The sequence below is a fragment of the Heteronotia binoei genome, chromosome 12 (assembly GCF_032191835.1).
Source record: "Heteronotia binoei isolate CCM8104 ecotype False Entrance Well chromosome 12, APGP_CSIRO_Hbin_v1, whole genome shotgun sequence".
Taxonomy (NCBI): domain Eukaryota; kingdom Metazoa; phylum Chordata; class Lepidosauria; order Squamata; family Gekkonidae; genus Heteronotia; species Heteronotia binoei.
In genome coordinates, this window is record NC_083234.1 from 45,746,061 (window position 1) to 45,766,880 (window position 20,820).

Genomic DNA, 20,820 nt, shown 5'->3' on the forward strand with positions numbered 1-20,820 from the left:
GTGGGGGTGGGGAGCTCACCTAGAAGATCTATGTGTGGGAGGTCAATGGCCACCGAAACTGAGTCGGTGCCATATAAATTACCTAGAACTGCTGGTGGTTCACTTTGCCCTTCGCTCTTTCCGTCCACTGTTAGCGGGGAGGACTGTGGCACTGCTTACGGACAATACCACTGCCCTGTGCTATGTAAACAGACAGGGAGGGACAGTGTCTCGCAGGCTATGCTCGCTGGCGATGGATCTCTGGACGGAGTGCCTCCAGTGGGACATTTTTGTGAAGGCGACACATCTGCCGGGGGTCCTCAACATACAGGCGGACTCTCTCAGCAGGGGTGGAGCTTCTCCACACGAATGGGAACTGCAATGGCGGTTCCTAGAACCGGTGTTCCAGATCTGGGGGTACCCACAACTAGATGTTTTCGCCACAGCGGAGAACAAGAAGTGCCCCTTGTTCTGTGCCAGGGGAGGTGCGGATCCAGCCTCGCTGGGAGACGGACTCCTACTTCCGTGGGGGGGCTGGTTCCTTTACATGATCCTGCCCCTACCTCTGCTGACAAGGGTAGTCCACAAGCTAGTGCAGGAGAAGCCACATTGCATCCTGGTGACTCCTTGGTGGCCCCGTCAGAGCTGGTTCTCGATCCTGCTCCAGCAGTCGAGGGGGGTTCTTTACCAGTTCCCGGCAGAACCGGACCTGTTGTCAGCCCAGGGCGGGCACGTACTCCACCACAACGTGCCACACCTGAAACTGACAGCGTGGTTCATCGACCACTAGGGTTTTCCACCAGGGTCCAGCAAGTCCTCCTAAGCAGCAGGAAGCCTTCCACCCGGGCCTCTTACGAAAGGAAGTGGAAGAAGTTTAGTAACATTGTGGCTGACTCCCCTCTGCCGCCTGACTCTGTCGGGCTTTCAGCAATTTTTGAGTTTCTTTTGGCTTTGGTGGATGAGGGGCTGGTATTCTCCTCCATCAAGGTTTATTTGGCAGCTATTTCTGCCTTTCATGGTTCAGTGGAGGGTTACTCTGTTTTCACTCACCCTCATTCCAAAAGGTTCATGAAGGGGCTGTTCCGCCTTCACCCCCCTTCTAGATCCCCTCCACAATTGTGGGACTTGACTTTGGTTCTGGACAAGTTGACTCGTCGTCCCTTTGAACCCATGGCAACATGTTCCTTACAACTTTTGTCTTGGAAGACTGCATTTTTAGTTGCCATCACTTCAGCACGCCGTGCGGGGGAGCTCGCGGCGATGCATTGTGACTACCCCTACCTTGCCTTTAGGGAAGCTGGGGTCTCTTTAGCTCCAGACATCTCTTTTCTCCCTAAGGTGGTTTCCCAGTTCCACCTTAATTTAGAAGTTTGGTTACCCACGTTTTACCCTAGCCCTTCCTTGGATGAGGAACGCAGGTTGCATGTGCTAGACGTTAAGCATGCCCTCCTGTTTTATTTGAATCGTTCGCGGGGTTTTCGTAAAGACAACCAGCTTTTTGTCTCCTACTCTGCCCCCAAGTTAGGGTCCAAAATTTCGTCTCAGAGACTTTCGAAGTGGCTGACTGAGACAATCAAACTTTGTTATTTGTTGGCGAAGAAGCCTTTACCTGGACCTGTTCGTGGACACTCCACAAGGGCGATGGCCACGTCGGTGGCATTCCTGAAGGGTGTGTCCCTTTCCGATGTCTGTAAGGTGGCTACCTGGTCTTCTCCGCATGCCTTCATGAAGCATTATGCGCTGGACGTGCATGCTCAGCAGAGGACTCGGGAGCTGCGGTGCTGCAAGCTGTTTCTTCTGGTTGACCGTCCTCCCGCCTCCAGGTATGCTTTGCTTGCTAATCTCCCATGAGTGTGAAGCACAGAGATCACGAAGAAGATAGACAGGTTGCTTCCCTGTAACTGTAGATCTTCGAGTGGTCATCTGTGCATTCACACTACCCGCCCTCCTTCCCCACTGCTGACAGTCTCCCTCCAGTAGGAGCTTCCAGCGGTCAGGAAGGAACTGGCGGGATCCCCGTGCTGGCGCTGGTGAGCATGCGCACTGGGATGCCTGCGCATGCCCATTGGCGCCGAGCGTGGAAAAATCCCGGGCTTTTTCAGGTACCGATTCGGGGATCGGCGCAGGCGCACTACCCCATGAGTGTGAATGCACAGATGACCACTCGAAGATCTACAGTTACAGGTAAGCAACCTGTCTTTATTTAACATCTATATGCGCCCCCTTGCCCAGATTGCCCGAAGATATGGGTTGGGTTGTCATCAGTATGCTGATGACACCCAGCTCCATCTACTTATGGACGGCCGACCTGCCTGCGCCCCAGAAAATCTGGACCAGGCGTTACAGGCAGTGGCTAGGTGGCTTAGGCTGAGCGGGCTGAAGCTGAATCCGGCGAAGACAGAGGTCCTTTGCTTGGGTCGTTGTGGCCCGGGAAGGGAAATCCCCCTCCCAGTTTTTGACGGGGCGCCGTTGACAGCGGCGCACAGGGTCAAAAGTCTGGGGGTACTATTGGAGCCTTCATTGACAATGGAGGCTCAGATAGCAGCCACTGCCAAGTCTGCATTTTTTCATCTTAGGCGGGCGAGGAAGTTGGCCCCTTTCCTGGAGCACGACGACCTAGCAATGGTGATTCATGCCACAGTCACCTCGAGGTTGGACTACTGTAATGCCCTCTACATGGGGCTACCCCTGTGCCGAACCCGGAAACTGCAGTTAGTGCAGAATGCCGCTGCCCGGCTGTTACTAGGGCTCCCAAGATGGGAGCACATTCGGTCGGGGCTTCGGGGTCTGCACTGGCTGCCAATAACATTCTGAGTCCGGTACAAGGTGTTGGTCATTACCTTTAAAGCCCTATATGGCCTAGGACCTGCCTACCTTAGGGACCGTCTCTCCCCACACGTTCCCCAGAGAGTACTACGATCGGGCTTACAAAATCTGCTAGTAATCCCTGGGCCAAAGGAGGCCCGTCTGAAATCCACCAGGGATCGGGCCTTCTCGGTAATGGCGCCTTACTGGTGGAACCAGCTGCCGGAAGAGGTGAGGGCCCTGCGGGACCTAGGGCAGTTCCGCAGGGCCTGTAAGACAGTCCTCTTCCGGCTGGTCTACAACAACTAACTGACACTGAGAATTTCTGGATGGGATTAGAATGCATTTAACAGACCGCTGGTTTTTATGTTTTATTAATTTATTGTTTTAATCCTTATTATGTAAATGTTTTTAAAGATAAACTTATGTAAGTTTATGTGCTGTGAGCCGCCCTGAGCCACTTCGGTGGGAAGGGCGGGATATAAGTCGAAATATAAATAAATAAATAAATAAATATATACACACACACACACATACATACACATACAACAGCTCCCCCAGGTTACTCGGTCTTTCACCAATCGTGGACTAGTGGGCGGGGGGGAGGAGTGGCGTTCATACGTGAGGCTTACTCCTTCAGGGCACTCCCGGCTCCAAAGATCGAGGGAATTGAATGTGCTGGCCTGGCATGGGAGGTTGGAGAGGGGTTGGCGATTTGGCTGGTGTACCGTTCACCTAGCGCACCAGCCAACGCCTTACCGACCCTGCTTGAGGCCGTGGCAGGCTGGGCATTGGAGCACCCAAGGCTGATGATCCTGAATGACTTCAACGTCCATGTGGACGACCCGACCTCTAAGCCGGCGATGGACCTAGTGTCATCCATGGCAACACTGGGACTCTCTCAATTTGTCACAACCCCCACCCACCAGGCTGGTCACATGTTAGACCTGATCTTTGCAGCCGGGGTTATGGTGGACGATATAACTACAGAAGTAGTGCCATGGTCGGACCACCTTGCTCTCAGGGCTCGTATGGACATGCCGTCCCAAACCTGCTTAGGCAACGAGCGTATTATGGCTCGCCCGCGGAGCCAAATGGACCCGGAACAGTTCCAGATGGCTCTATGGGATCCCTGGCCCTCTGGCGATTCCCTCGATGGCCTTATTGAGTCTTGGAATAGCCGGCTCTCTACGGCCATCGATGAGATCGCACCTCGGCGCCCTCTGCGACCTCGGACTAGGCTGGCTCCGTGGTATAACCCGGAATTGTGCCAGCTGAAACAGGGCCTCAGACGGCTAGAGAGGCAATGGTGGCGTACTCGCGACGAAGCAACTAGAGCATCTTATAGAGAATTTATGAGGTCCTATGAGATGGCAGTCAAGGCCGCAAAGAAGACTTACTTTGCAGCTAAGATTGCGTCTGCAAATTCGCGCCCGGCACAATTATTTAGAACAATTCGGACTTTAACTACACTGCCGCAAGGCAAGCCAAATGTTAAGGAATTGGAAATAGGCTGTGAGGCTTTTGCGAAATTTTTTGCAGACAAAGTCCAATCGCTCCGCCGCGACTGCTCCGCCAAGTTGGATACAGTAAGTGGACTCGAGGCTCCGTGCCTGCCTTCTGGTTTGATCCTGGATCGTTTCGACCCCCTCAGCTTGGAGGAAGTTGACAGAATCCTCTCGGCTGCACGCCCTACAACCTGCGATCTGGACCCCTGCCCCTCCTGGTTAATTAAAGCTTGCCAGGAGGAGTTAAGATGTCGTATACGGGACATCATAAATAGATCTCTTTCAGAGGGTTTCTTTCCAACTCCTCTGAAGGAGGCAGTGGTCCTCCCTCTCTTGAAAAAAGTCACATCAGATCCGGCCGAATTGGCGCATTACCGGCCGGTCTCAAATTTGCCCTTTTTGGGCAAAGTAATAGAGAGGGCTGTGGCGTTGCAGTTGCAGACTTTCCTGGATGACGCTTCCACCTTAGATCCTTTTCAGTCCGGCTTCCGCCTGGGCCACGGGACAGAAACGGTGTTGGTCACCCTCATGGATGATCTCCGCCCTCATGGATGATCTCCGGCGACATCTGGATCGAGGCGGAGTGGCGGCGGTGTTCGATGTGGTCGATCACCAGCTGCTGACCTGCCACCTCGCCGACGCAGGGATTCAGGGGTTAGCCTTTACAGTGGCTTTCCTCTTTCCTTGAAGGTCGGGGACAAAGGGTGGCGATTGGGGGAGAGCGGTCTCAGAGGCACCCACTTAATTGTGGGGTGCCTCAGGGAGCGGTTCTCTCTCCAATACTATTTAACATCTTTATGCGCCCCCTTGCCCAGATTGCCCGGGGACATGGGCTGGGTTGTTACCAGTATGCTGACGACACCCAGCTCTATCTATTGATGGGAGGCCGAGCCGCTGATGCCCCTATAGATCTGTACCGGGCATTGCAAGCCGTTGCTGATTGGATCAAGCTGAGCAGGTTGAAATTGAATCCAGCGAAGACAGAGGTCCTTTGCCTAGGCTGCAGCACCCCGGAAGGGGGGATTCCCCTCCCAGCTTTTGACGGGACGCCACTGGTACCAGTGCAGGAAGTCAGGAGCTTGGGAGTGCTACTGGAGTCCTTGACAATGGAGGCCCAGATAGCGGCCACTGCCAAATCCGCCTTTTTTCATCTTAGACAGGTGAGGCAGTTGGTCCCCTTCTTGGAGCGAGGCGACCTGGCAACAGTGATCCATGCAACGGTCACCTCGAGATTGGACTACTGTAATGCCCTCTACATGGGGCTGCCCCTGTACCGAATGCAGAAACTGCAGCTGGTACAGAACGCAGCAGCCAGGCTACTAGTGGGACTACCTCGGTGGGAACACGTGTGGCCTAGGCTGCGAGAACTGCACTGGCTGCCAATTGTATACCGGGTTCGTTACAAGATGCTGGTTATCACCTATAAAGCCCTATATGGCCGAGGTCCTGCCTACCTCAGGGACCGCCTCTCTCCATATTTCCCCAGAGACAACTGCGCTCCAGTTCACAAAATCTCTTGGAAATCCCTGGGCCCAAAGAGGCCAAACTTAAAATGACCAGGGAGCTGGCCTTCTCTATAAAAGCTTCCCAATGGTGGAATCAGCTGCCGGAGGAGGTGCGGGCCCTGCGGGACCTCAATCAGTTCCGCAGGGCCTGCAAAACTGCCCTCTTCCAAGAAGCCTTTAAGATGTAACCAGAATAAATATTACGCTGCCGGATAAATAGCACCACTGTATTGTTTTAACTTGTTATAAACCCCTCTTGAAGGTGGCTATGCTTGTGGCCGCCACCACCTTCTGTGGCAGTGAATTCCACATGTTAATCACCCTTTGGGTGTAGAAGTACTTCCTTTTATCCGTTTTAACCTGTCTACTCAGCAATTTCATCGAATGCCCACAAGTTCTTGTATTGTGAGAAAGGGAGAAAAGGACTTCTTTCTCTACTTTCTCCATCTCATGCATTATCTTGTAAACCTCTATCATATCACCCCACAGTCGACGTTTCTCCAAGCTAAAGTGTCCCAAGCGTTTCAACCTTTCTTCATAGGGAAAGTGTTCCAGCCCTTTAATCATTCTAGTTGCCCTTTTCTGGACTTTCTCCAATGCTATAATATCCTTTTTGAGGTGCGGCGACCAGAACTGCACACAGTACTCCAAATGAGACCGCACCATCGATTTATACAGGGGCATTATGATACTGGCTGATTTGTTTTCAATTCCCTTCCTAATAATTCCCAGCATGGCGTTGGCCTTTTTTATTGCAAACGCACACTGTCTTGACATTTTCAGTGAGTTATCTACCACGACCCAAAGATCTCTCTCTTGGTCAGTCTCTGCCAGTTTACATCCCATCAACTTGTATTTGTAGCTGGGATTCTTGGCCCCAATGTGCATTACTTTGCACTTGGCCACATTGAACCGCATCTGCCACGTTGACGGCCACTCACCCAGCCTCAACAGATCCCTTTGGAGTTCCTCACAATCCTCTCTGGTTCTCACCACCCTGAACAATTTAGTGTCATCCGCAAACTTGGCCACTCCACTGCTCACTCCCAACTCTAAATCATTTATGAACAAGTTAAAGAGCATGGGACCCGGTACCGAGCCCTGCGGCACCCCACTGTGTCCTCCACTACGAAGACTGCCCATTTATACTCACTCTCTGTTTCCTATTACTCAGCCAGTTTTTGATCCACAAGAGGACCTGTCCTTTTACTCCATGACTCTCAAGCTTTCTAAGGAGCCTTTGATGAGGAACTTTATCAAAAGCTTTCTGGAAGTCAAGGTAAACAACATCTATCGGGTCTCCTTTGTCCACATGTTTGTTCACTCCCTCAAAGAAATGTAACAGGTTAGTGAGGCAAGATCTTCCCTTACAGAACCCATGCTGAGTCTTCCTCAATAACTCCAGACTGGATTATTTAAACTCACTTTATGCTGGCTTGCCCTTCAGACTGATCAAAAAGCTCCAGCTGGTCCAGAATGCGGCAGTGTGGGTCCTGATGGGAATGCCATAGACCACACATATTCAGCCCACGTGGCACCAGCTGCACTGTCTCACAGTGTAGTACTGGGTCTACATTTTGAGTATTGACCTTTAAGGCCATGTGCAGTCTGGGACTTCTGTATCTGTGAGACTGCCTCCTCTGGTATGTCCCCTGAAGAGCTTTACACTCTGCTGAGAACTATCCACTGGTGATCCCTAGCCCTAAAGATGTCTGGCTATCCTTGACCTACCTGCTGGAACTCTGTCAAATACCATCTGTGCCCTGTGGCAACTTCTGCAGTTCTGCAGGGCGTGCAAAGCAGAAATGTTCCATCAGGCTTTTGGTTGAGGACAGCAATGGGTACCATCCTACCTGGTGCTCCCTTCCCCTCCCTTACTCTTTTTCTGGTTATTGCAGGACAGTGATACATATTGTATGACCGTACTGGGACCATTCTGATGTTATTTTTAGCTATCTTAATTGGTTGAATTATACCGTTTATGTTGTTAACTGCCCTGAGCTCTGTGAATTCAGAGAAGGGTGGTACACAAATCTAAATAAATAGGCCTGGAGAAAATGCCCTGTCTCTTTAACAGAGGCTTAATGGCGTGGAAAGGGGCAGCTGAAGCTTTTAATGGCATGAAGGTAGATATCATCACCTAATGAATAGTATCCCACAAAGCTGCTACTAAAGACATAAGATATTTTCCCCAGGCAGGTGACAAATCTAGTGAGAAGGGTAGCCTACCTGAAATGGTACAGTCCAGGATGGCTGTAATCCACAGCAAGCTTTTTCTCCTAGAATGGGCTGCAGTTCCCACCTGTCAAATAGACTGATTTATATAAAAAAAAGAGCTATTATTGTTGAACATGTTGAAGTAGCTACGGGAATGAAAAGTGATGACACTTGCAATGCAAGCTAGGTTACACTCTGAAGCTGGGCTAGAAATAGAAAGTGGGGCTCATTTTGTGGCACTGGAAATTTATTGTTGGTGCAATTTCTTCTGGGTAGTCATCTGAAATTGCGAAGGATTTCTACTAGCTTAGCCTCCAAGAAAATCCTCATGGTCCTAGAATGGATGGAGCCCAGTAGGGGGTGCTGTTCCCTTTCAGATGTTACTTAACTCCGGTAGCTTGTTACTAAAAGAATTAAATTTGTATTTGTTTCAAATGAAGAGGTTTGCTCTTCAAAAAAGCTCTTCTTTCCTTAGAGAATCACAGATATTGGTGGAATAGAATCAGACTGAGCTGTTTTAATATAGTTTCCCAGGCTTCTGGAACACATGAAGCATTGGTCCATTTAAATCAGTATTATGCCCTGTGACTGATGGACTCCTTTCTCCAGTGGCTTACTTGGCCACAGAAATGTCTTTCCAATCAACAGCTGTTTAGCTATGCCGTGGGAGTCAATCTCCAGAGTTAAAAGTTGGTCCTAAAGTACTGTCTTTCCTGGAACAATTTTAACCAGGCAATGGAAGAATCTTGCAATTAGGATTCATTGCCACTTGCAGGTGTCAAGAGAAGCCCCACTTTTCCTTTGTGAGCACTGTGGCTCTAAGCTTTGCATGGTGTCATGGGTCAGCCAGGGTTCAGTGAGAAGAGGAGCCATGTGTAACCAGCTCTGAGTCAGCAAAAGCCAGCAATCGGGAAGAAGCCAGCCAGGCAGGAAGATGAACATCAACAGGTGGTTACCTGGGCTGTGGCTGCGGCACCTCCTGAAAGGTGCCCTGTGAACCTGCCAGAGAAGTTCAGGGGCAACATAGGGGAATTCCCTGCATTTCTGGCACACTGCCAGATGTATATATTGCTGCAGGCTTGGAACTTCTCTTCAGATAAAGTCAAAGTTTGACATAAAAAATGGCAACCAGTAGGCGAACACTTCAGTCTACCAGGGCATTCCATCAAAGGTCACCGTAGTTCAGCAGAAACATTTCAAAAACAAAATCCAATGGGAAGCTGCTGAATTTGAATTCATATCTAAATTTGACTCAGTCAGACTTGGTTTGAATAGGGACATTGGATGGTTATCTCATTACCAGAAGTAACTGCCTGTCTCTTTCAAATTTTCCATCAATAGAAGGAAATGGTCACACCCAGCCTGGACTGCACATTCTACCTTTTCTTATTCATGACTTTTGCAACCACTTTGCATTTATGTGGCATTCACTTCCTGCATCCACTCCCCCTTCCCCTTTCCACCTATACATCTCTGGCCAGTTTCTACATACCCTCCACGCATCTGATGAAGAAAGCTGTGTTTCTTGAAAGCTTATGCTACAATAAAATGTGTTACTGGTCTTAAAGGTGTTACTGGGCTCTTTACAAGGTTTGCTTTGTGATCGGTCTTCTGAAGGGGCAGGAATCCAAATGGGCCACAACCTTGTTACTCTTCTGTTCACCACTGCTGGACGACTTTCCAGGCTTTGTAGCCCATATGACTAGCACCTTTGCTGACCGTAAGAAGTCAGAAAATGCCAAACAATGAATCTGCAACCTAAGGTAAGGTAGGGACACTGTGGGCAAGTGCACCACTGAATTTTGACTACTAGCACAAGACCTAGCCTGGAATGAAATGAAATGGCACTCGACCAATATATGGAAGGCTTGATGGATTAAATCATTGATGAAGTCACCAGAGTTGAGTGACCTGCCACTCTCCAGGTCCTGATTTCTCTCTGTCTCTGGATAGACAGGCAGCTGGAGAGCCACAGGCAAGCCTTTGAGAGGGGGGCATGGCCACACGCCATAACCAGACAACTGGCACCCTCCCCCTGCGAACAACCCCACCTGCAAGCTTGGGCTGGGACTGAGGACAAACTGATGCCGCTGGGCACCACCCACCCTCACCTGTCTCCAGAGGAAAAGAGTCGATGATGCTCCAGCAACCTGTGCCTCTGTTGTGGCAGAACAGGGCACTATGCCAGTGGGTGTCCCACCAAGAAGAGGCTGCAGTCAGCATTGTTAAAAGAGCAGCCCCAAGTCAGTGGGGGCCAAATTGCTTGGGGCAATGCAGCAATCTCACTGGTGGTCCTGGTAAGATCCTGGCCGCACCTAGTGGCAATGAAATGTTGTCTGCCTGACTCTCACTGGCTGTTTGTGTATTCTGGAGCATCCTGCTGGTATATGAGTGCTAAATTTGCTGCACAGGTACCCCTCCAGACCAAGGAAACCCCAACCTCGGTTAAATCCATAGGTGGGAGGTTACTATGATTCAGCTCCTGTGTATTCAGGAGCACGAGGAACAGCTGCATTTTGATGTCCCCCAGTTCCCCATCATACTTGGGATATATTTTTATTTATTTATTAAATTTGACTTGTTAGGCCACCCTTCCCTGCAAGCAGGGCTCGGGGCTTACATAAGTGACTATACAATAATATATAATTAAAACAGCCATAAAATACATAAAACCAGGCTGAAACAATATACTGTCCCAAGATGGAAACAAATTGTTAGTACCTGCTTGCTGTCTGGGTATGTAAGATGTAAGGTGGTAAGAGGGAGAGGGCGAGATTTGAGAGTGCCAGACCATCGCTGTCCTCAACCCTCCAGGGCAGCCAGGCACTTTGGGCACCACAAAACTGAACACCTTCTAACCTGAGCCACCTGAGACTTGGTGGCTGCAGGTGCTCACAGATATTGCCCAGTACATGGACTCTTGTGAGGTCTGCAGAAGAGCCAAAGAACTCCCTGGCAAGCCCTCCTGTCTCCTGCAATCTCTGCCCACTCCCAAGGGGCCTTGGAAATCTATCTCTATGGATTTCACAACTGACCTGCCATGCTCAAGGAGCTGCACCTGCATTCTGTTCAACAACAAAATGGCCTACTTTATCTCTTGCTCTGGACTCCAGAGCGGCACCTGTATTCTGGTTGTGCTAGACCTCCTCTCAATGTTGACCCACTTCATCCCTTGCTCCTGACTCTCTATCACTCAGGATATGGCCCAATTGTATCTCCAACATATCTTCCAGCTCCATGGAAAACCCAACCACCTCATAACAGAGAAGGGCCCCAGTTCACTTCACAGTTCTGGCGAGCGCTGCACTCCCTCCTAGGTATCCAAGTTCACTTGTCCTCAGCCTGCTACCCATAATCCAGCAGACAGAGTGCACTGACACAACTCTGGAACAATACCTTTGTTGTTACACCAATCACCAGTAGGACAACTGGGTGACCTTTCTCCTAGTGGCTTGTGGATAACAATGCAGTCCATGCATCCACCCATCAGATCCCATTCTGGGTGAATTACAGATTCCACCCTCACTTCTTCCTCCAACATTCCGACAGCTGACAATAGGGTACAGGAATTTCAGGGCATCCAAAAGCTGCTGCAGGACCAACTGCAACAAGCGAAGAAGGCATACAAGGGCATGGCAGATAGGAAACATCAGCTGTGTCTGCCTCAGAGGGTGGGGGATCTTGTTTGGCTGTCCACTAGCCACATTTGCAGCTGGAGGCTTCTCGGAAATTGGATGCCAGGTTCAGCCCTGATCACTGACCAAATCAACTTTCAGCTCCCTCATGTTCCAGATACACCCCATCCTCCATCAATCCTTTCTGGTCCCACCTGCAGCCCCAGACCCTTTGCAACCCCAGACTACACCTCCACTCCAGTCATCATTGATGGGTGGCCCAGATCCTGGGCTCCCAGCTGTAGCGAGGGCAATTGCAGTGTTTTATCGATTGGAAGGAATATAGCTCAGAAGACCACTTCTGGGAGCCTGTCATGAATCTGCATGCACCGGACCTCATCCTCCAGTTCCATGATGGCTACACTCAGAAACGAGGCCCATTTGGCAGGCATCTTCATTGCAATTGGAGCAGAGTCCAGCAAAAATTGCCTTCTGGGGTTTGGGCTAGTTTTAAGCATTTATAGGTGTTTCATATTACTCCAGTCCTGCTCCACGCATGCTAGGTAGTGAGATTCCACTTTGCAAGACAGAGGAGTTGGCTCACCCCCATCACTTATGCCCTGTGCCCCTCACTACAAAGCCCTGATTCACACAATTTCTCTTCCACCCAGCTATTTTTAAAGTAGAAAGGTAGTGTATGCACAGGTAATGCTTTAATTGCATGCAGTGATGGTGAAGTATGCTTCCTCCTCTGCTGTGTAAAGAACATGACAGCTTTGGTATGTATGAACCAAACTGTAAGATAATGGTTGCACTTTTTTTTTCTTGAGATGAAGTAAAAACAAATATAGGACTCTTCATTATCCAGGGATTGCTCCTCCCCTCCCCATGGTGATGTTGCTGTCATCTCTGTCTGGTCTTATGACTAGGCAAATAGATCTGAGACTGAATCGACATAAGGGGGTGGGTGCAGGAGAGTTGCAAAGCAACTCCAGGATCTTCGATGGAATGGCCAGTGCTTACTTAAAATTCTGTACTTAATATGTACTTAAAATTCTTCATATGTACTTACATAAAATATGTACTTAAAATTCTGCATCAAGGTAAACCAAATTCTGCAATTACAAAAGCAGAATGATACATCCTGCAGAAGTTATGTGTTTTTTCTTGATTTTTCTAATTCTGAATAACTTATTCCTCAATGGTTACTGCTTTGCAGAATTTATCCTGCACGAGCCAGCTGTGGAGATGGGTAAGGAGCTATGCATGATGCTGAAATTCTGCCCACTGGAAAACTTATATAGAGATTGTGAGGTATGATGTTTAGAATCAGATTGGGCCTGAGGAGACCCAGCTAACTGGGGTACGCACTCAGCCTAACCTACCTCTCAGGGTTGTTGTGAGGATTAAAAGAGAAGAGGGGAGAACTATGTATGAGGCTCTGAACTCCTTGGAGGAAAAGGGTAAAAATTAGACAGATAATAGACTGCTCAGCATTTCTTTTGCCTTTAATCAATCATTTTTTTATTTATATCCCACCCTCCCCGCCAAAGTGGGGAGATTTCAGCAATTATTGCCTGCACAAATTGAAGCATTTCTTTAGAATAAATAGAGTGGAGAACTTTCTTTTAAAGCAAGCTAAGTTCCTTTGGGAGCTGAATTCTGCATTTCAGTCTTCACCTTTTTGGCATTCATGGAATCAGCTGGCAATAAATTCTCTTCTTTCTGATTCCTAGAACCTGGAGGCTTCTCTTCGAAGATGGGCTCAAGACTGCAGAAATGCAGCTCACCAGCTTGCTCTCCGTCCAAAAGATGTGTCTTCTGCTCAAGTGTTGCCAAACAGAGAAAGAAAGGGAAGACCAGGGGTAGACCTAGAAAGAAGCAGAAACAGGGAGCTCCCAGCCACTCGGAGCAGGGCCTGACATCAGATCCTCCTCACTCTCACTTATTTTCACCAGCATCATCGGCAGTTGTGACAGACATGACTGCAAACAGTGAAGGCACTAGTGCATGGGACAATGCTGACTCTCCTCTGGAGGATGACAATGACATGTTCCCTGCAGACTGGACCCCGCCACGGATCGAATTTCTCTACTATGATGATCCCCCACCTTTAAGCCCTGCTCCAAGGCCTGCATCTGAATCTCGAAGCTCAGGGGAGATGCCAGATATTACTGAAGAAGCTTTTGGTCCACAGGTTATGGAATTTACACCTAAGGTGGCCTCCTCAACTCAGAGCCCCTTGGAAATCTTCAAGCAGACTGCAGTTACACATACAAAGAATGCAACTCTTGGGGAAACTGAAAAGAGGGAGGTGGCAGATCTGGAACACCTTGAACCTAGTTTCTGCCAATCGGCAAATGAAGAGCTAGAAGGAGCCTTGTTTGTGGATCAAACCAGAGCAAAAAACTGGGCAGCCTTTGGTACAGTATGTTCTCCTTTACCATCCCCCATCCATTCGTCGACTGCAGCATCTAGGATCTCCTCCAGAAACAGCATTTCTATGTCCTCCCCTGATTTTGCAGAGGACCCAGATAAGCTGGATCTGGAGTTAGACTTGATGGGAGAGGTGGATCAAGAATATCCACCTTCCTGTTACCATCCATCAGTGGCAACATCCAGGATTTCCTCCAGAAGCAGCATCTCTGCATCCTCAGATGAGTTTGCAGGTGACCCAGAGAAGCAGCTGCTTGATTCAGACGTAGAAAGAGACCTGGGTCTAGAATCTCCAGCTTCACAACTACCCCTGCATCCGCTGTTGGCATCCTCCAAGATTTCCTCCAGAAGCAGCATCTCCACATCCTCTGATAAGTTTGTGGGTGACTCAATGAAGATGATGCTTGATTCAAATGCGAAAAGAGACATGGGTCTAGAATCTCCACCTTCCGAACTCTCCACTCATCCAATGATGATGGCATCACCCACGGTTTCCTCTAGGAGCAGCATCTCCATGTCTTTCAATAAGCTTTCAGGGGATCCAGGCGGGATGACCTCAGGCTCGGACATGGAGGAAGACATGGATGACAGTGGCCTAATATCACTCAGAAACCTGCTTCAGATAGATGACATGAATCAGAGCTCTGTGGAGCTAAGCCCAGTGAGTACCATGTTTCCCAGGAGATGTCAGCTTCATGACATGGTGCGTGGAATATAATTGCTTGGTCTGGCTTAGCTACTCTGTCCTTACCATGCTTGGCCCATTTTCCTTGCGGTTATCTCACCCAAGGTGTTTACCCTTTGAGCCATATTAGCAATGTAGAGGTAGCTGTAATGAGAATTTCATGTACCTTCAGGGCAGCAAACTCACCAGGATATTCTGCTGAGAAGCCAACCAAGAAAGGGAGGAAGGCATTGAAATCACGAGGGTGCAGAGGTATTTGACAGTGAATTCCAAATTCCCGATGCATTTCACTGATCTTTATCGAAAGGATTCACTCAACAGTTATCTCTTCCCAGTGGAATATAGAGAGAGGAGCTGTGTTTCCAGACATGATTGTGTTCAACAGCCTAACTAACTGTTGAACAAATTCCCCTGATGAAGATCTATGAAGTGTGTCTGGAATTGGGAATTTGCGATTAAATAATGCTGTACCTTCTTGGCTTTGTCTTCTGTGCTTTTTTCTCCCCTTTACTAAATGAGCCCAAGTAGATAATAAAATAATTGTGCAATAGGAAGGTCCCAGACAAGTTGAGGACAAAACTGTGAGAGGGGGGCTGTCCTGAGCTATGCAAAGCTGCCTTTCATGGTTGGTGAGCTGTGTTAGACTCTGTGAAGAAATACAATTTTTTCTGGGAAGTGTGAAAGGAACAAAACCTCCATGGTGCATTTTAAATTTCTCCCCCACCCCCTGCATAGAACAGCCGGAGGTGGAGAAGAAAGTCAGTCCAGTTGCTTCCCAGATGTGCCTCAGCTCACCTTCATAATATGCTAATGGATCTGGCAGGTAAGACAATGGGTGGGGCAAGATCTCCCCCTTTATGCAATCAGGGAACAGAAATTTGGAGGAATTTAGCCTTAAGGGGCTCCAGGAATAATCTCCAAGAAGAAGCTAGAGGTAACACTTCTCTGACCCAGCCTGACCTGGACAACGAGTGGGGAAAAGAGACAATAAAAACTCCTCACAGTAGAAGAAGTTTTCTTTTCCTTGAGTGCTGCATCTGTAATAGCAGACAGACCTCTTCACTGGGAAAACAGCCATTTTGACCATATGCTGCTCCCAGAGAGCCACAGAAAGGCTTGAGGTAATGGTAACTCTGTAGAGATTTGTAACTCTTCAGCTTAGAGAGCCTGTCTTATATCTGAACAACTGATAGGGAATGTTTAGGGAAAGGGACAGAGAATTTGCATTTTACCAATTTCTTTTGGATATCTTGCTCAGCCTAGTGCTGTGCTAAAAGTATGCTTATGAACATTTTACTTTTTAATAAATACTTTATAACTTAAGATGTGAGCAGTGGTTCTCTACCACATAGACCTCTACCATCTCAAATACATAATTTTAAAAATGAATGCCTGAGATAGGAAAGCAGTCAGCAAGTGGCTATTCCTCCAAGGGTGCACAAGGCAGTAAACTGTCCCCATGGTGACCAGATGCTGAACAGTGGGAGACATGGGGCAAGGCTTCAGAAGTTGGAAGGGAAGCTGGGAGTTCTGATCTTCCCAGTGGCAATTCTGTACAAAAGTCAGGTGATGGTGGCACATTACTGGAGAGAGAGAGAAAAAAGCATCTCCAGTGGTTGAAAAAATCTTGGATGGCAGGATGGAATGGGGCCTGCTCAAGTCTGCAGGCTCAGTGGGTCCCAAATATGGTTGGCAGGCCCCTACAGCTTCCAGCAGGGATGGTGGGTGTAGAGTTACCAGACCACATTGGGAAATTCCTGGAGATTGGGGGATGGAGCCTTGAAAGGACAGCGGCTTCAACGGGGTACAAGGCCATAGAGTCCACCCTCCATCGTACCCCCATTGATGAGTACCCATTATCCATTTTCTTCAAGGGAACTGATCTCTGTGGTCTGGAGATGAGCTGTAATTCAGGTGGATTCCCAGGTCCTACCTGGAGGCTGGCATCCCTAGGGGTGTTCTGAGTCATGTGGCAGAAATGATACCTTTTGTTTCCCCCTCTTCATCCAGTTCCTGTCTTCAGGGCCAGATTGTTACCTCAGGAGCCTAGACAACCTTCTAGAGGAGAAAAGGTGAGGCCTGCCTGGGGCTGGAGCTCCACTAGTAAACTGAAGTTATGACCAAAAGTACCTGTTACATATGGTTCATTTGCCCCCTGATGCATGTGCAAGAGGCAGTAGGAATCTGGGAGTGAAGGGGGAGGCTTAGAGTCCCAGTAAGTTCTGCAGGAGGTGTTCTGGGAAGGGTCTTCAACCTCAGAGCTGCTCTCCAACGATGTTCCTGTTGCCTGTTCTATTTATAGAGTAATCCTCTTGGAAGGAACCAGAATCCTCTATTAATTTCCCCCTGACATCAAGCAGGACTGCATTAGCAGCCATCCCACAAGGATGACCAAGTTGCAATCCAGAAAACATCTCCCTACCTGTAAATCCTCAGACGTACCAGGAGACCAGGCAGCCATGGGATCTCCCAACGTTGTTCTCCACCTGATTCCCATTAACCAGGGCCCAGTTCATCGGGGCTGTCATGGGCGACGGCGAAGATCATGCCAGGCCCTTGCCCGAGTTGACAGCACCAGCAGAGCCTGCAGCCGGCCCCTCTGATGCTCCTGGAGCTGACAGCTTGCTGCTACCACCTGAGTCAGCATTCTCTGCACCTGGCCCAGCATCAGTTGAGGAGGTGCAGCTGCAAGCGGAATGCCTGCCAGACTCACCCCTGTGCATAGCTCGGCTGAGGGAGCGACTCCACCAAGACTTAGCGACCCATCAGAGAGACGCATGCCTGTGGGGAAGAACTTTGTTGTGTGCTAACTGGTGCATTGCCAGAGGCCCATTTAGCCCCTGCTTGGGGCTAGGCTCCTCATGGAAGCAACAAGTTGCATCCATGACGACCCTGCACCCACCCTGGCTCTCCTGCTCCTGATTGGATTCCTGACTCTCGGCTCCAGATGATCTTGCTCTTTGATCCCCAGCTTGACTACCTGACTTGGCTTTGATTCAGACCACCCCCCCTCCAGCTCAGCCTCGGATCAGACTTGGACTTTGCTCTTGACCACACCCAGGGATGACTATGGACACCAACTTGCAGGGTTTTTTCTCCCCCCACTTCACAGTGCAGGATATTTTCTCTTTTGTGCATGTGCTCCAAGCACAGAGAGAAGACATGGCTTTCCAAATTCAACACCTCTAGGCCTTATGGCTGGCCACCTCAGTCCTGGTGTTTACCAACCTCCCCATGTGCATCTTGCATCTCTGGTGCCTCAGAACTCTCCGACCCTCCAGAGATCCCCTGCTGCTCCACCTCACCCTGTCACCCAGTGATAGATGCACATCCTGCATCTCTGGTGACTCAAAACTCTCTGACCCTTCAGAGACCCCTTGGGCTCTGCCTCTTCCTGTCACCCAGTGTCCTGGCTATGGGACTCTCTTGGCTTTCAGGGGCACCTCTCCAACACCCTACTCCATCAATTAAGGTAATTGCAAATACTTTTCCTAGGGCCTGGAATGTGCACACAAACGGTCTTGTGCCAGGAACCCATGACCTCCTGACCGTGCCAACCATCATATCACTTTCCTAGAACTTCTGGCTGTCGAACATAGCTACGCTCTTCTCAGCCAGGGCACACCCTGTGTTGTTGAGTAATAGAAAACTCTCCTTTCATAAATTGCACACTTCCAAATAATCTAGATTTCTATGCCTCATGGATGCCCTCCAGACACCCCCTCCCCATGGTGGGACTTTCTACTACCTCTAACTTTTCTGTCATTCGTAGGCTTAGACCTCAGCTCCTCTTTTGTTAGGGTCTGCCACCTACCTGCCTTGGTGCACATCGTACCCCCATTGATGAGTACCCATTATCCTTGCACCCTAATACTGTGGTTCCTAAAAGGCCTCCTCTGCCTTTATGCTCCAGTCAAACCACCCACTCCGCTGTGGGATCTGCTTTCCTCCTACCTAACCTGGCAGGGAAACCTTCCAACCCCCTGACCACCTGTTCCCCTTGTTTCTTGTCACTGAAAGCAGTGTTACTGATGGCCATCACATCCACTGGATGTGCATTCACACTACCCACCTTCCTTCCCCACTGCTGTCAGTCCTTTGGCTTTAATTAAGATCATACTGTGGTCAGAAGGAACTAGTGGGATGTCCGCATCCACTCAGGTGACCATACATGGTGGGGTTCCTGTGCACACCCACTGGAGTTTGAGCATGAAAATCCCTTGGCATGTTAAGTACCGATCTGGGTTGGTACAGGTGCACTATCCCATGGGTGTGAATGCACAGAAGACCACTCAAAGAGGTGAGCAAACAGGTGAGTAACCTGTTTAAATAAATACGCTGGAATTCTAACACACACACATACAAACACTATGCTTGGGTTCATGCCCTGCCTTCACAATGTCCTGGTTTCCTTTTGTTTAGGGAACAAATTCGGGATGAAGAGGAGCTCCAAAGAAGCCTAGGAGAAAAGCTGCTAGTCTCCAGTTCACTCCATTCTATGGAGATAGTTGAAGAAAACACAAGTATATTTCCTGAGATTTACAGGTAACACAACACTATCTTGTTACTGAGTAGGATGGATCTGATGGGGAGTGGGGAGCTGACTGGGCTCAGTGGGCCTTTTTTTTGTTGTTGAGTCCCACAAGTGCTGGGCAGTTTCTACTGAATGGCTGGGAAGCATGTAGAAGGATAACAGGAGACACCTGTCACCTTTCATTGAAGTCAGGTGCAAGGAGATGATAGCACATTACTGGGGAGAGGAAGAAACAGGTACCAAAGTCAGAATATTACAGTCCTACACGTTTACTCAGAAGTCAGTCTCACTGAGCTCAGTCAGGTTTCATCTCTTATATGGGTGCAGAGGATTGCAGCCTTACAAAGAGATTTTGCAGGACCATGGATAGCTCCGGGAAGCAGAGGAGTTGCTCCAGTTAGTTGTAGGGCTCAACTGAGCCCTTGTACTACAGAGCTGAAGTGTATGTATGGAAAAACTCTCTGCCTATTAAATCCAAAAACACCTAGCCTGACAATGAACCGTTCTCACCAATATACTAGTTTACATAGAGCATATAAATGTTCCATTGTGGAAGTACAGAGAAGGGCAGTTTGATTTTGATTCTTTTCAGGGGTTCTGTCTCCCTAGGAACAAGAGCTCGGCCAGCATTCTCATGATTCTTGCCAGAGGATAGGTTGTTTTAGGAAGACATTTAGTCCTCTAGAGGTAGAATAAAACAGAATATGCATGTTTAGACATTGGTCCTACACTTCTATGGCTTTACTTGATGTTGCCAATTTTGCCACATTCACAGAGTTACATGATTTTTATATACTGCTATCAGCTTTGGGATTTTTATACACTGTTAGCAGCAGCAGCTTTTGCCACACCAGTGGTATAACTGAGGAAAAGCTTTACCATTGGTTATGCCAAATGTACACGGACGTTCCAGGCCAAATCAACAAACTGGGGTAGCATGATAATCATGGACTATTTAATGCAAGAGTATATTACCCATTCAGAGTTCTTTCCACTGTGTGCATCCACATTAACAATGCTATGGTAGGCTGAGTGACAGAGCACTCCTAATTTTGAAGTGTGTTAAAATGGTTGAATTAAAAAAAAATAGTTCTAAAAATAGTTCTATAATGCATCAGAACATCAAGTTTATTTTTCTTGGATTTGCTAAGCACTTCCTAAACTATCCAACAAGTGTATTTTGAACATTATAGTACCTTGTACACATATTGATTTGGGAGGGGAGGGGAGGTGTTAGTATTTTTCAGAGACCTGACAGCCCAAAATATCACATGTGCATAAAATGTGCTTGGTGAACTGATCACTAGCAGGTAAATCTATGTAGTGCCAAGCAACACTTGGACATAGGAAATGGGTGCAGAAAATCTGGACATTTCTTACAAATGTTTGGCCATCAGTTAATGTGAACCCATAAAACTGCCTTACATAGAAACAGACCATCGGTCCACCCAGGGGCGGAATTCTAGCAGGAGCTCCTTTGCATATTAGGCCACACACCCCTGATGTAGCCAATCCTCCAAGAGTTTATAAGGCTCTT

The 20,820-nt window shown here is 48.6% G+C and overlaps 1 protein-coding gene across 1 annotated transcript in view; it reads left to right on the top strand.

Moving 5' to 3' along the window:
- Window positions 1–13,370: 13,370 nt before the first annotated feature.
- The window catches only part of FAM178B (family with sequence similarity 178 member B), a 235,287-nt gene continuing 227,837 nt past the window's right edge, over window positions 13,371–20,820 (top strand). The window contains exons 1-3 of the mRNA XM_060251835.1: window positions 13,371–14,725; window positions 16,760–16,821; window positions 19,172–19,294. Coding sequence (XP_060107818.1) covers window positions 13,388–14,725; window positions 16,760–16,821; window positions 19,172–19,294 — 1,523 coding nt within the window. The 5' untranslated portion in view covers window positions 13,371–13,387. The remainder of the gene's footprint in view (window positions 14,726–16,759; window positions 16,822–19,171; window positions 19,295–20,820) is intronic.